The following is a 16,892-nucleotide window of genomic DNA, read 5'->3' as shown; positions in this document are numbered from 1 at the left end:
TGGTATGACCAGTTTTTTTGCAATGGGTACACTTATAAGAAGATTTGTCGGATTGACAAATAGCTTTAACAAGATTATTTTTTGTCTTATTTTGAGTCATCATTGCGGAAGCATCATTTGTTTCAGATTCTCCATTCATCGTTGTGCATTGAGCAAGCTCACGACGAACTAAAGCATAACATTCTTCTAAATCAGGAGTGAGATCATTTCTCAAAATTCCACCACGAACTTGCTCAAATACTCTCTAACCCAGCAGAATATTGGTTTGAAGAAAAGAAGATTATTAATCTTGTGAAGCAATTTAGTTTGTGGTTATCTTCTTCAACCTTTAGGAATCTAGGATTTGTTCAAATCCTAAGGGGTAAGAGATTTTGTTTCTTTGTTCAGTTTATCCACCATAGGTTGGGTGAAGAGTTGTGTGACCCATTATTATCATTATAGTTGAAGATTTCTGGACTAGGTCCCGTGGTTTTTTACCTTCTATCTTGGAGGGGTTTTTTGCCACGTTAAATAATCTTGGTGTCTCTACTTTTACTTTCGCATCGTTTATCTTCATATTCCTGAACAAGTTAATTAGGTTACTTTTCCTAACACTTTTTCGGAACCTTGAAATTCCTTTTTCAAAATATCTCATGCAATTGTAGCTTTAGTTGCACCCATAATTCTATGAAAGATCGATTTACTAACCCCTTGTTGGATGTATTGCAATGCTTTTGCGTCCTTTTTAATTAACTCTTTCAATTGAGCTATTGTTTTGCCTTCTTCTTCATAACCTTCATCAACTAATTCCCATAAACCTTGTGATACATAAATTGTCCTCATCTGAATGCTCCAATAATCATAGTGTTTTCCATCAAAAATTGGTATGGAATTAGGTGAAAGATTGAAGGTGGAATTTGAAGATGGTGTTGACATTTCTTTATGAGATTGAAATAGATAAAGGGGATAATTGGCTCTAGATACCAAATTTGTTGGGTGTTAAGGAAGATTATGGATTTATATAACTTGAGAAAGATATTTGATTGCTAGATAACTTAATTTTTTTTACTGATTTTTCTAACTTGTTTTTTGCTTGATCAACAACATTGCAAAACACCTCTATTTATAGTAGAGGATTTAGCTCATCTAGCAAAGCCTAGAGACGTCCACATTGGAACTTACAAGTCATAGTCTAAGCTTATCTCTAGTCTAAACTTATCTCTAGTCAAACTTCTCTAGACCCATCTATCTTGAAGACCACCACAACTCATTTACTCCCCTCTAGATTTTTCTGACACACTTAGAAATTACAAATTACATTTTTTGACACTCTTCTCACGTGTTTGGTCACATCTCACATGCCGTTTACGTGTTCAGTCTTGTTCAATATTGACATCGTACTTAGTTTTGTAAGTGTCGAGCTATTAAGCGTACTAGTTTTAGACGTATTTAGTTGTTGTTGATGAAGCTATGATGGTACAAAGAGTGGAAATTTGTGTTAAATTGGTGAAGTTTGCAGCTGAAATTGTCGTGGTTTTTGTTGAAGTTGTTGAGTTTGTTCTTCATGAGAATGTGTTTGCACGATTAACATCACATGCTCCCGTTGATCATGTTAGAGAATAAAGAGTCTATGAATATCTTGGATGAATAGTCTCACATTGGATGGATTAATATTGTGACTCTCTTGTAGAGCCTATATAAAGGGCCCAAGATGCAATAGCTAGATGAATCTCAATCAAACAATATTCTCCCTCTCATATTATTTATCTATCAGATCATGCATCTTATGCATCTCTTGTTGGCCTTCTTCCTTGAATTCTTGAATGACCTTCCTATTTCTCAATGAAATGTTTGGTGACAAATTAATTAGTGATACAGAGGCAATAGCTAAGAAATAAATGGAGTTAATTGATTCATCCAAAAATAAAGACCAAGCCCAGGAATTAGGATCATCTTCGACAATGGCCCTCGTAAATCGCTTTTCATTTTGGTATGCTTCCTTAGTTAACTGGTTATTGAAAATGTCAACAGTTGGTAGCCCAAGTGGTTCCAAGGTGTTGACATAAACTCCAGAAATTCCTGCAAGTCCCAGGTTCGAATCCCAGAGAAGGTGGAATCTTCGGTTATTTGAATTGGGATTATTAGGGTATAAATAAGGTAGTGTAGTTGGGCTTTAGGTCATTATCTAGTTGGGCTATAGGTCAGGTTATGTTTGAGTGGGCTATAGACCAGGTCATGTTAGAGTTTGAGTGGGCGGGTAGCAAGCTTATCACATCTTTGATGTAATCAATGCCACTTGTACGACAATGTAATCACCAATTGTACGACAATGTAATCGGTTTCCAATCTTGAAAAGAAGACAATAACAAATAGAATATCACATAATAATATCATACCACAAGGTTTCATACATAGTCATGATCTGCTACATTTCCTCCATGAGCCTTATTATATTTTATGATATGGCATAACACATCATTATATATATATATTATATCAGGATGCTTGTGTAATTTCTTGAAGACAAGCAGAAAGTTCATGGGGCTTAGAGATCATAACCATGTGATCTGCCCCAATGATTTCTCTCACCTCATCGAAATATGGATAATTCTTTATCATCTTTAGTTGGAATTCCTTGGTTAGGGCCTTGTCTTGTTCACTCGTAACATAAACTAGATTTATTGATCCATAACTTTTCTCATGCTCCCGAACAATATTTTCTTTAGACATTTCTTCTTCCCCGTAAAAAGTAGGTACGGGTTTTATCAGCATTATTGCTAGGCCCAAATCCTGAAAAAAGAAATATATGTACATATAACTTTTGGGGAGTGTTACAATGATAAAATTCTTGACAAGATCCTTGACACGATAAGTCATTTTCACTAAATGACAAAAGTTTTTCAAAATCTGGACGTTCTTTTATCCGTGTGACTCATCGTGTCAAGGATCTTGTCAAACATTCTTTGTACACTTAACATTTCTCTTAAACTTTAGGCATAATATAGTTCTCCAAAGATTGTTATAAGATAGACAAATCATGATTTTAACTTTTTACTAGAAACTACTAGGCTTTGTAACAAAAGTTAAGCTCAAGTGCCACAATCCTTGATGTAGCCAGGTCAATCACACACAAATACTTAACCACTTCAACCAAGGGTTCTCGACACTGTGAGCTTAATTTTCTTTGCGACTAAAACTAAAATGTTTGAAAAAGATACGTACCTCAGGTGGAGATAGTTGATACAGATTCAATGAAGTATAATTGGGACCAAAAGTAAAAGTTGTAGGTGGATTCGCTGGCCCATCATCAAATGTATAGATACTGTCACCTCTCTGTCATTATAAGAAATCTATTTTTGAGTGATACAGTTATCATCCTACATTGACGAAATATTGATGGGCTAATATGCCAAATATAAGGGCCCCCGCTTGGTTTTGTGTGTTAATGTGCAAAATATTGGCATGTCTCTTTTGTATCATCGTATGTACACACCATTTTACATGCAAATACATAAAACTTTATATATTATTAACAAAACTGATAAGGGGACTCCCTGTCGTACTCCATATCTGAGTTGGCTAATAAGACAAAGATTATTTTGGTCTTTTTAAAGTCTGAAAAAGACTAAAATATCCTTTGTCCGGTTAGGAGGAATACACCATGGTGTATGCCGCGGAGCCCCCTACCAGCCTTGTATTACTAAGCACGTAATCCTAAAAATCATTTGCATATGACCCTCGATCCTACAATCCTTTGTCGTCGACAACTCTTCTTCACCTAGCTTATGATTGAACCTAAAAAAATCTTCGTGGAAAGAAGAGGAGTATTAAAAGCAGAGAAGTAAGCTAACCTGTTGAAAGAGAAGAGGAATATTGAGAGCAGGGCCAGGCGTGATGGCAGTTAAGAAAACAGCAGCAGAGACCTTGTGAGGAAACTTGTCAATAACTTTAGAGATTGCCAATCCACCCAAACTATGACCTACAAGAATCACTTTCTCTTCTTCTTTAATTACTTCATCCATGAACTTCATTAATGGTTCAATATATTCAGAAATTGTTCGAATCTCTTTCGCTTGTTTCAAGTTTATGCCTGAAGCTGCAAGATCTAGTGCCGTAACTTGATGACCATATGATTTTAACAGAGGTATCAGTTTATACCAACACCATGCCCCATGACAAGCTCCATGAACCAACACAAAATGCTTCTTTTTTGACTGATCATTCTTCTTCATCACCAATTCTGTTTGATTTTCGTCCTTCTCCATTTCCATCTTATTTTCTTAACTAGCTCTTTTTAAATTATTGGAGAAGATGTGTGTCTCTACTGAAGCTTTTACTTTCTTATACTACTCCATCCGGCCAAAATGAATGACCTATTTTGAAAATAAACTATTAGGAAACATCATTAATCAAAGTTTAATTTTAAAAAATAACATTTAATTGTACCCTCATTACTTTTTTTACAAAACAATAAAAATGTTTAACTTATTTTTATTTTATTTTTTGAGAATTCGACTACGGTTTTTTTTTTTTTTTTTTTTTTTACTCCCTCTGTACCAAATTAAGAGTTCACTATTCCTTTTTTGGATGTTCCAAATTAAGAGTTCCATTCCTTTTTTATCACATAAAATCCCTTACTTTTCCATAAATATCATTTCTTATATGTTTCCAATATGTGGTGCATTAATTAAGCTAATTAAGACATTTGATTATTTCAAATACAAAAATTTGTTTTCTAATGAACAAATCCATTCTTTCTAGATTAACCAAGTGAGAAATTAATATGGTTACATGTATTTCTAGAATAAAAATCGTAATCTGTGAATTAGTTCAAGAAAAATTATCAAATAAATAAGGGTGAACATAAAAGAAGAGAAAATGTGAAAATAAGTTAGATTCTTAATATGGGACTATTAATTTGGGACGGAGGGAGTATTAAATTTAAAGTAGTGGGTATTAATGTATTACTCCCTTACCCCACAATGAATGACCTATTTTGAAAACCTAATTTTTTTAATAGAATGTCACTAGTTAGAGTTTGACTTTAAAGCATAACATGACTTTTCCAATTCTATCTTCACTAACTTTCTTAAATTACAATAAAAAAGTTTAACTTGCTTTTAAATAAGGGTCTTTCTATCATGTGCCCTTAGGGCACATTGTAAGCATTAAATTTCTCCACGGGAAATCTAAGTATTTGCACTTAATTCTTGTATTATTTTCAAAGCTAAATTATTTTTACAATTACCTTTGATCAAAATTATATCTCTCTACCACTTTCCCTCTCTACAAAGTCCACTAGTCAATACTACTTTATTTTCCGACCTCTAAATATTAATCAAGGGTCTTTCATTTTTTTTTTCGGCCTAAAATTTTTATTCTCATTTTACTTCTTAATTATTATTTTTCATTTCTCTTGTAATGTAGTACCTAAATTAGAAAAAATAACCAAAACATATTCATTTTTCTCTAGGAAATCGAATGGTAGTAAAATTATTTTTCTCCTTTGTACATTAATTAGTAGTTTTCCCTCTTTTTCATTCCACCTATAATTTTCTCTCTAACTTTATTTCCTTAATGCTTTATTCCATTTTTATTTCAATATATTACATAAATTAGAAAAAAAAATTCAAAATATATTTTGTTTTTCTACAAATTCCAATAGTAACTGTATTTTTTCCCTCCTTTCTACATCAATCAATAGTTTTCTCTCTATTTCCCCACATTAAATTGTCTCCCTAACTTTATTGCTGGAATATTTCTTTGTATACTTCCCCAACATGATACATTATTAGTAATACAATATTTAAGAAAAATGAGGAAATTTCACCAAAAATATTTTTACATCACCTACACTTACACTAATAATTATGTTGGGTTAATACCGTTTTGACCTCCATATTGTGACTAAATCACCGTTTTGGCCCCCAATTGTGTCTGGCAGTTTGTTTTGGCTCCAAATGGTCAAATTTTTTACCAAATTATCCTTGGGGGTCAAAATGGAATTATTTCTGACAAAAAAAACACAAAAGCCACATCACCTATTTCTTTTCCCTCCACTTCACCTTATCTCTCCTCTCCTCCATCACACCACCTCCTCTCCACCTCACCTTTCTTCTCCGGTGAATGGTTTGAGCAAGAAAAATTAAAATTGTTTTTCAAACAAGCATATTTTTATAGTTTCAGCAAGAAAAACTCCACCTCACATTAAACATTGTTGTGATATTAAGTATAATTAATTAAAATTTTAAGCAAAATACAGGACTTAGCCCAAAATATCTTATGTGACTATTTTATTCTTCTTTCTTTCTTGATAATATGATGAGTCGCCATTTTAATTTGGTAAAATTTTCTTAATTTTTTAAATATATGGTAACACACAATATAATTAATACATACCATATAGATTTGTTGGAAAAAGCAAAAAGTAGGTCATTCAATTTCGATACATCCAAGATAGAAATAGACATTGTTGGAAAAAATAAAAAGTTTTTTTTTTTTTTTTAGAAATAAGACACAAAATAGGGCACTAAAATGAGACAACTCAAAATAGAAATTAGGTCGTTCAATTTTGATACATCCAAAAACAAAGAACAAACCCAGGAATTAAGATCACATTGGCCTTCGAAAATCATTGTTCATTAATTTTGGTATGGTTCCTTAGCTAACTGGTTATCGGAAACAAGACAATAACAAACATAATATCACACATTAAGGTTTTATACATAGTCATGATCTGATACATTTCGTCCATCAGCATTATTTTATTTTATTATATGACATAACAAATCTATATATATATATATATATATGCTTGTGCAATATCACATAATAACATCGTACCAGAAGGTTTCATACATCGTCATGATCTGATACATTTCCTCCATGAGCCTTATTTTACTTTATCATATGGCATAACACATCATTATATATATATTATATCAGGATGCTTGTGCAATATCTTGAAGGCAAGCAGAAAGTTCATGGGGCTTAGAGATCATAACCATGTGATCTGACCCTATGATTTCTCTCACCTCATCGAAATATGGATAATTCTTTATCATCTTAAGTTGGAATTCCTTGGTTAGGGCCTTGTCTCGTTCAGACATAACATAAACTACATTTATTGATCCATATCTTTTCTCATGCTCGGAAACAATATTTTCCTTAGACATTTCTTCTTCCCCATTAAAAGTAGATACGGGCCTTATCAGGGTTATTGCTAGGCTGACATCCTGAAAAAAAAAAAGTCACTTTGAACTTTATGCAAAATATAGTTCTGGTAAAGATTATTATTTGATAGACAAATTATGAGTTTAATGAAGGTTAAACTGGAGGGCTGCGATTCTTGATGTGGCTAGGGCTGAAAGAAAAGAGAATTGTAGTGATTTGTATTGATATTCATAGCTATTACATAAGATCATTATAAGGAGTAGTACAAGAGAAAAGTTTAAGCAATTGAACAATGTGGGACTATATTGGAATATATTTCTAATATTCCCCCTCAAACGAATGACTTTTGCTAGTGAAAAATTCATGAGTTTGCTAAACAAATTTGTAGATTTTGACTTGATGGAGGCATCATTGTGAGGTTGCTATGTTGTTGTTTGTTGTTGATTTTGCCTTTCTTCACTTGAAGAAAAGTTGGCACCATTGCCAGGTTTTGTTGATGTTGATATTGTTGTTGATTTTGCTTTTCTCCACTTGAAGAAAAGTTGGCACCATTGCCAGGTTTTGATGTTGATGTTGTTGATTTTGCTTTTCTCCATATGAAGAAAAGTTGGCACCATTGCCAGGTATTGACAATTACTAACCATTGCCCGGTTGACAATTACTAACCATTGTCCGGTTTTGGAGATCTTCCTACCTTGGTTTTTAATAACCCTCACACATGATTATTACTCCAACATCATCAATCCAATTCAAGTTTTTGACCTACTTGATTTTATGTGTTGTTGAACATAAACACTAGCAATCATTCGATCTTGACCTTCCCACTTCTATTCTTCATTTATACTCTTTCTCATGTCTCCTTTTCTTTTGATCTTATAGAAAATATAATGGAACCAAGTAGCTTACTAAAGTAACGAACATTTGAGAGTTCTCATCTTGGATATAAGAAGTATGAGCAAATCAATTTAAGAGAATTAACTCTTTTGTCATAAAGGAACCCACAAACATGTTTTCAAAAACATCAAAAGAAAACCATCTTTGAGAATAAGCACGATTTCTTTGAAACATTCTATCAAACACTTCATGTGCATCATATTGTAAATCAAGATTTTGGACAACTATAAGTATAGCTTCAAGATAAAATTGGGGTATATAACTATTCTAATGAAGAAATCCATGAATTCTTTTCCCCCTCTCTAATAGCTTTCCAATTTCTCTCAAAATAAAACTTCATGGACCATTGATACACATAGATTTGATGTTGTGGAGAACTTGACATTTGAAATGCTTGAGATCATTGAAGAGTATATCATGTGATTTCTTCAACAAATCACTCTTGTTTGGATCTTTCATCTTCTTGTTAATCTTCATCATCTTCAAATACTATTGAGAAAAGTATTGAAGAATGATTAGATTTAAACAATAGAAGAGAACTACTCTTATTTGAAAAAAAAATACTAAACTTGAAGCATAAAAACTAAAAACCGATAAAAATCCGGCGGACGGTAGCCATTAATGGGACTACCGCCGCCGGCAAGCGGAAGACTCTATTGACTAACCCAAGAAAGAAACCTAGAAGCTCTGATACCATGAAAGAAAAGAGAATTGTAGTGATTTGTATTGATATTCATAGCTATTACATAAGATCATTATAAGGAGTAGTACAAGAGAAAAGTTTAAGCAATTGAACAATGTGGGACTATATTGGAATATATTTCTAATAAGGGCAATCACACACAAATGCTTAACACTCCAACCAAGGGTTCTCGGCACTGTGAGTTTAATTTTCTTTGCGACTAAAATTAAAATGTGTGAAAAAATACATACCTCGACTAAAATTAAAATGTGTGAAAAAATACATACCTCAGGTGGAGATAGTTGATACAGATTTGATGAAGTATAATTGGGGCCAAAAGTAAGAGTCGTGGGTGGATTATCTGGCCCATCATCAAATGTAAAGATACTGTCACCTCTCTGTCATTTTACAAAATCAATTTAAGAGTGATGGAATTATCATCTTACATAGACAAAATATTGGTGGATTAATACGCCAGACATTCTTCCTATGTAGTTTGCTGTGATTCGTGTTTTTTATGATTCTAATTCACTAGATAACGAATCACGGCAAGTCACATAAGATGTATGTCTAGCGTATGTCTGAATTTTCTTGTTCTCTATCGTTTCTCATAAGCAAAATATAAAGACCCCACTTGGTCCACTTGGTTTGGTGGCTCCAAATATAAGGACCCCCACTTGATTAGGTGGGCTAATACGCCAAAATATTGCATAGGTCTCTTTTGTACCTTTTGCACGTACACACCGTTTTATATATGAGTCCATGAAACTTTATGTATTATTATTAAGCATGTAATCCTAAAAATTATTTGCACATGACCCTTGACCCTAAAATTACCCTCTTTCGTTCTTTGGCCAGATAGAGAAGTCTTTTGTTCGTCGGGAACTTTTCTTCACCTAGCTTATAGCTGGAAGCTAAAAAATCCTCGTCAAGAGTATCGAATGGGACACTAATAGGATACGTTACATAAGACGGGTCGAAAATAAGAGATCTGGCGGTCAAGATAAGTTGCAGAAATAATATACGTGTGTAACACGTGTATGTACGTAACAGATCGAGATTACGAGATCCGACGATCAAGAAGAATTCAGAATATTGAAGATATATTGAAGATATGTGAAGTTTAGTTTCTTATATTCAGAATATCTCTTGTAACTATCTAATGGTAATATTAGGTAGATTTTGTATTATTCCCTAGTTTAGTAATCAGAAACTAGGAAACCCTAAACCCTAAGTCATCTATAAATAGGAGAAGGTTCTAGGAATCAAAATCATCGAGTTATGTATGACCAATCAACCCACATTTGTAAATGGTGATTATCAATAAAGAAATTATTCTCCGTGGATGTAGGTCTTGAGTATTCGACCGAACCACGTTAAATTATCGTGTCTTTATTTCATGTCCATATCTTCGATTATTTATATAATCATGAATTTAACAGACACTTTGTTCAGAGTCGTGATTGAAGGGGCGGACAGGGCATCCGCCCTGGCCCCCACTACAAAAGGGCCCATTTCCTCTAAGAGACTTTAAGTATTACATAACTAACAACATAACCTACAACGTGAAAAGTGAGTTAGCTCTATTAGTAGGCATGTAAACGGTAGTTTATCAGATCGGATAGGCATATCTGAATCCGAATCCAATAATTAACGGATATCGGATAATATCCGATATCCGAAACTTTAACACAATTTTTAACCATTATATCTAAATAATAAATCTCAAACATATATTTTATATATTATTATGAATAAATTTAATTTAATTTTTTTTTATATTACTTATCGAATACGGATATTTATCGGATCGAATATTAGTGTAGCCGATATCCGATAAGGAATATCCGATATCCGAAATTTCAGATATTTTGCTCGTAAACTTTTTTATTGTACCAATAGCCCAAAATCAAATTTCGTCCAGGGCCTTTAATTTGTCAGCCACGGCTCTTACTTTGTTGTCCCTGCCAAAAGGATTGTTGTCAATAGAAATAGAAGGAAAGAAGGCGATGTCAAGATGGTGGTGGTGGTGAAGAAGAAGAAGGAGACGACGAGGGAACTAAAAATCTCTGTAATGTAGAATGAGGAGAAAATTAATTAAGTTATGGTTTATTCTAGCCCTAGATAGAATTTTATTTACTAACTTCTTTGATCGGGACCTAACAACGAGCGGTGGTTTTGGGAAGTGAAGATATGACGTCCCGTGTAATAAGGGTAAAAGAGGTAATCAAGTCAAATATTCCTACCCAAGAAATTAAAAAGAAATATTCTCATATATATTTCCAAGATATGGATGCAATAGAATTAGGATTATTTCTATATTTACGTTATTTATTTTCATCCATTGTAATTCTTTTCTAGTATAAATAAATATGGAGGTATATGTTAGAGAGTCAATTCCACTCGGTCACAACCGAGTGGGTTGGTCTTCATTAATCCTAATTCTATTAGGATTACATTAGATAATCCTAATTCTATTAGGATTACATTAGATAAAGATAGAGTTTTAGTTTTTAGATTTTATAAGACTCCTAAGTTATAAACCTATAAATATGTATCTCCATAGACAATGTAATCAATCAAGTTGTAGTGTTAATAAACAAGGTATTTACCTAGCTCTCTCTCTCCCTCTCTCACGATCTACTGTTCACTAATCATCATCAATCATCCTCGGTTACAACCGAGAGCTCCATTCTTCTCTCTCTCGGTTATACCCGGGTATCCATACTATCACACTCGGCTTCACCCGAGAGTCGTCACATATCATCTCGGTTATACCCGAGACCATCATCCCTTCTCCATCTCTCTCGGTTATCAACGAGACGATCATCTTCTTCACCTCCACTCGGTTATATTCGAGTGTGTTTATCGTTCAAAGGTTTAACCTTTTCACATGGTATAAGAGCCATTATTTTTTTTTTTTTGAATCATGACTACTCCCGAAGCTTCCGAAACTTCTCAAGTTCACGATACCACTAAAGACCCCCACGTCAATCTTACAAGTAAGTACTATTCTTCTTTTCACCCTCCTTGGGTTATTGATTCCGGTGCCGCTAAACACATATGTTCCGTTTTATCACGGTTTTCTTCCTATTCTCTTGCTCCTCCGGATTTATTTGTTAGATTACCCGATGGATCAAGAGTTAAGGTTCTCCATATTGGTTCGGTCTATTTTTCCAATAGATTTTATTTACAAGATGTGCTTCATATTCCATCTTTTCAATTTAATCTCATATCTATATCTCAAATTTCTAAATCTCTTCGTTGTACCGTCTTATTTGACAATGACTTATGTCTTTTTCGGGACCGAACAACGAAGATGGAGATTGGGCATGGTAGTCTTCATGACGACCTTTACTTCCTTCGCACGGAGTGTCAAATTCTTTCCGTTTCCAATTTAGTTCGAGATACATCTAGTCATGAGTCTTTTTCTTTATGGCATTGCCGTTTAGGCCATCCATCTTTTTCTCGTTTTCGGTTTTTTAATTCTAGACTTCCATGTATGAATTTTAAATTCTTATCGAAAAAAGTGTCGTGCGATATATGCCCGCTTTCTAAGCAATGTCGATTGCCTTTTCCTACTAGCACTACTTCTTCCACTCATATATTTGAGTTAGTTCATGCCGATATATGGGGTCCTTTTCCGGTTCCCTCCACCTCCGGGTGTCGTTATTTTTTTACCCTTGTTGACGATTTTTCTCGTTGTACTTGGATATTCCTTCTAAGTTCTAAATCGGATTCTACTATGCTAATTAGGAATTTTTCTAATTACGTTCATACACAATTTAATTGTGTAATAAAAACAATTAGATCGGACAATGGTTCTGAGTTCATGAATCATTCTCTCCAAAGTTGGTTTCTTGAAAAAGGGATTACCCACCAACGTAGTTGCACTTATACGCCTCAACAAAACGGTGTTGTTGAGCGAAAACATCGCCACATTCTTGAAGTCGCTAGATCTTTACGACTTCAAGCTCACCTCCCTCTTTCCTTTTGGGGAGAATGCGTTTTAACCGCCGTCTATCTCATAAATAAATTACCCACACCAATTCTTGATGGGAAATCCCCTCATGAAATTCTCATGGGTGCTCCTCCGAATCTTTCACACTTACGTGTATTCGGATGCCTTTGCTATGCCCGTATCCCTTTGGTAAAAACCAAGATGGACGCCCGGTCCTCCGCCGGCATCTTTCTTGGTTATCCAAGTGGACAGAAGGGTTACCGTATCTACGATATCTCTACTCAACGTATCTTTATCTCACGAGATGTGTCATTCTTCGAGAACCGCTTTCCGATGGCCTCTCCGCCTCCGGCACAACCTCCTCTCACCGATCCATCCCCGTCCCTCTTTATCGATGACGACGGTAGTTTTAATTTTCCGGTGATTAACGAGTCTGCTCCTAACTCACTGTCCGACAGCAGCAGGTTCACCGATGAACCTACTGTTCCTGTCGTCCCTGCTACCGACTCTGTTTCAGGGGTGCCTCCAGACACCCCTGCTGACCCGTCTTCAGAAGCCCGGCCTCTTAATTCCCCTTCGGGGGTGCCGACAGAAAATTCTGACGGACTCCCCACTTCAGGGGTGCCGTCAGAACCTCCTGTCATCAATCCCAACTCGGTCCCTTCGCTGCCCCTGCCCGCGACCGATGTTCCCGCTTCCGACTCTTCCGTCGTTGATTCCGGCAGACCGGTTCGGTCACGCCATCCACCTAGTCACCTCAAAGACTATGTTTGCTCCAACACCACCACCGTCAAGTACCCACTTGAAAACTACTTTTCCATCAACTCTTTTTCTACTTCTCATCAACAATTTCTTTCCTCGGTCTTGTCCTCAACCGAACCCACTTCTTTCACCCAGGCAATGAAATCTTCTCATTGGAAGGATGCAATGGCCAAGGAAATTTCTGCCTTGGAAGAAAACAAAACATGGACTCTTACTAACTTACTACCCGCCAAGAAGCCTATCGGTTGTAAATGGGTGTATAAAATAAAATTCAAGCCCGATGGCTCCATAGAGCGCTATAAAGCTCGCTTAGTGGCTAAAGGCTACACCCAAATAGAGGGGTTAGATTACAATGACACTTTTGCTCCAGTTGCTAAACTAGTAACCGTTCGAGTTCTTCTTTCTCTCGCCGCCATTAAAGGCTGGTCTCTCCATCAGTTGGATGTTAATAATGCCTTCCTCCAAGGCGACCTACATGAGGAGGTTTACATGAAACTTCCCCCCGGATTTTCGTCTAAAGGGGAGTCTAAAGTATGCCGCCTTCATAAATCCCTTTATGGTCTCAAACAGGCTTCCCGTCAGTGGTTTTCCAAATTTTCCTCCGTTCTAATCGAACGTGGTTTCTCTCAATCTAAGAGCGATTATTCGCTTTTTACTTTTCGTTCCCACTCCACTCAGATTTATGTTTTAGTCTATGTGGATGATATCATTATCACAGGAAATAATGATCATGCTATTTCCCAGTTAAATTCATTCCTAAACAATGCTTTCTCACTAAAAGATTTAGGACGTCTCCAGTACTTTCTTGGTATTGAAGTATCTCGTTCTTCACAAGGCATTTTTCTATGTCAACGAAAATATGCACTTGACATTCTAAAAGATTCTGGACTGACCGCTGCACGTCCTTCGGAGTTTCCTATGGAACAAAAACTCCGCCTTCGTCCCACTGACGGTACACCATTGTCAGATCCGTCAGTTTACCGTCGCCTTATTGGCCGGCTTCTCTACTTAACAGTTACACGGCCAGATATCGCTTTTGCTGTGAATAACCTTAGTCAATTCATGCAAACACCTAGTCAGGTACACCTAGACGCCGCTCATCGCGTTCTACGATACTTGAAAGGTACCCTTGATAAAGGAGTATTTTTATCCGCAAACAGCTCTCTCCATATTACAGGTTACTGTGATTCAGACTGGGCTGGTTGTCCTTCGACCCGTAGATCAACTACAGGATATTTTACAATGTTGGGATCTAGCCCACTTTCATGGAAATCAAAGAAGCAACCCACCGTTGCCAAATCTTCGGCAGAAGCAGAATATCGAGCTTTAGCCATCCTCACATGCGAATTACAATGGCTCAAGTATTTATTACTTGATTTTGGAATCGATCACTCAGATCCGATGACAGTTTACTGCGACAACAAAGCCGCTCTCCACATTGCTGATAATCCCGTTTTTCACGAGCGTACCACACACATTGAGATCGATTGCCACATCGTTCGTGAGAAGATCAAAGATAACGTCATTGCCACGCGCTTTACAAGTTCAGATACTCAGCTAGCAGATATCTTCACAAAACCACTCGGGGCAGAACCGTTCAAGAACATTATTGGCAAGTTAGGCGTTACTTCCATTCCCGCTCTAACTTGAGGGGGAGTGTTAGAGAGTCAATTCCACTCGGTCACAACCGAGTGGGTTGGTCTTCATTAATCCTAATTCTATTAGGATTACATTAGATAATCCTAATTCTATTAGGATTACATTAGATAAAGATAGAGTTTTAGTTTTTAGATTTTATAAGACTCCTAAGTTATAAACCTATAAATATGTATCTCCATAGACAATGTAATCAATCAAGTTGTAGTGTTAATAAACAAGGTATTTACCTAGCTCTCTCTCTCCCTCTCTCACGATCTACTGTTCACTAATCATCATCAATCATCCTCGGTTACAACCGAGAGCTCCATTCTTCTCTCTCTCGGTTATACCCGGGTATCCATACTATCACACTCGGCTTCACCCGAGAGTCGTCACATATCATCTCGGTTATACCCGAGACCATCATCCCTTCTCCATCTCTCTCGGTTATCAACGAGACGATCATCTTCTTCACCTCCACTCGGTTATATTCGAGTGTGTTTATCGTTCAAAGGTTTAACCTTTTCACAGTATATGGTTTTCATCATCCAAAAAACCTAAATCTTTCACCGTGTTCCGAAATAGGCACGAACACGCCCCGAGCAATTCACAGACCAGACAGAAAATGATGGGCTAATGCTTGAGATGTCCGACTATCAATTGCCATAAGGAATATTAAGAGCAGAGAGGTAAGCTAACCTGTTGAAAGAGAAGAGGAATATTGAGAGCAGGGCCAGGCGTGATGGCAGTTAAGAAAACAGCAGCAGAGACCTTGTGAGGAAACTTGTCAATAACTTTAGAGATTGCCAATCCACCCAAACTATGACCTACAAGAATCACTTTCTCTTCTTCTTTAATTACTTCATCCATGAACTTCATTAATGGTTCAATATATTCAGAAATTGTTCCAATCTCTTTCGCTTGTTTCAAATTTATGCCTGAAGCTGCAAGATCTAGTGCCGTAACTTGATGACCATATGATTTTAACAGAGGTATCAGTTTATACCAACACCATGCCCCATGACAAGCTCCATGAACCAACACAAAATGCTTCTTTTTTGACTGATCATTCTTCTTCATCACTAGTTCTGTTTGATTTTCATCTTTCGTCTCCATCTTAAGTATTTTTCTTAACTAGTTCTCTTTAACGGAGAAGATGGGTGTATCTACTTAATCTTTTAGTTTTTATACTACTTTTAACCACAACAGACACTCACTATATCTATATTTGTCTCTTTTTCTATCTCATTTGTCATTACCTCTAATAGAAATTTTCACCTACTAGAAGTGGGCCGACTTTCAACTATTCACTCTTGGCGGAGCATAGAGAAATATTATTGGGTTTTTTCAATAATGATGGTGATGGTGGTGGAAGATATTAGATTTATAAAGTGATAAATGACAAACGATTTCTTCTTCTCCGTATATAAAACTAAAACATCATTAATAGTGGAAGTTGTTGGAAAGAAGAAGATATTGAAGGCATTAAAAAGACTAACAAATATAGTGAAATTCTATTTAGTTGAGCAAATGTGATTTCCATGTTGGAGCTAATTAGTATCGCATTAGTTAGAGGCATATGGCGGTGATCAATTCTTATCTAAGTGCCGGAAAAAAATTGACCTCTTGAGCTAACTTTTGGAGTGTGAAAGACACTGTACTCGCAAATGGTATTAGACCGAGATCCAAGATCACACCCACTAGGGTAATAGAAAGTGAATACACCATTAATGGAAGCTTTGCTATTTTTCATTAACTTAAGAAATGAAGAGAACTCAGCTATTTATAGAGCTATAGCTGAGT

The 16,892-nt window shown here is 35.8% G+C and overlaps 1 protein-coding gene and 1 pseudogene across 2 annotated transcripts; both read right to left on the bottom strand.

Moving 5' to 3' along the window:
• Window positions 1-2,475: 2,475 nt before the first annotated feature.
• Window positions 2,476-4,233, bottom strand: LOC147570387 (methyl jasmonate esterase 1 pseudogene; annotated as a pseudogene). Its single transcript, XR_015239155.1, has 3 exons — window positions 3,831-4,233; window positions 3,202-3,312; window positions 2,476-2,769 (listed from the first exon to the last, which is right to left on the bottom strand). The product of XR_015239155.1 is annotated as a methyl jasmonate esterase 1 pseudogene (transcript).
• Window positions 4,234-6,677: 2,444 nt separating this feature from the next.
• On the bottom strand, window positions 6,678-16,313 carry LOC147570386 (methyl jasmonate esterase 1-like). Its single transcript, XM_086656954.1, has 4 exons — window positions 15,789-16,313; window positions 9,016-9,126; window positions 6,881-7,214; window positions 6,678-6,769 (listed from the first exon to the last, which is right to left on the bottom strand). Exons 1-3 carry the CDS (start codon window positions 16,203-16,205, stop codon window positions 6,921-6,923), a joined length of 822 nt encoding a protein of 273 aa, XP_086513080.1. The 5' UTR covers window positions 16,206-16,313; the 3' UTR covers window positions 6,678-6,769; window positions 6,881-6,920.
• Window positions 16,314-16,892: the final 579 nt, after the last annotated feature.

This window comes from Eschscholzia californica, unplaced genomic scaffold (genome assembly GCF_041429995.1).
Source record: "Eschscholzia californica isolate CP2 unplaced genomic scaffold, dmEscCali1.0.p SCAF_1, whole genome shotgun sequence".
Lineage (NCBI taxonomy): Eukaryota > Viridiplantae > Streptophyta > Magnoliopsida > Ranunculales > Papaveraceae > Eschscholzia > Eschscholzia californica.
This window is presented reverse-complemented; position numbering and strand designations above follow the sequence as displayed.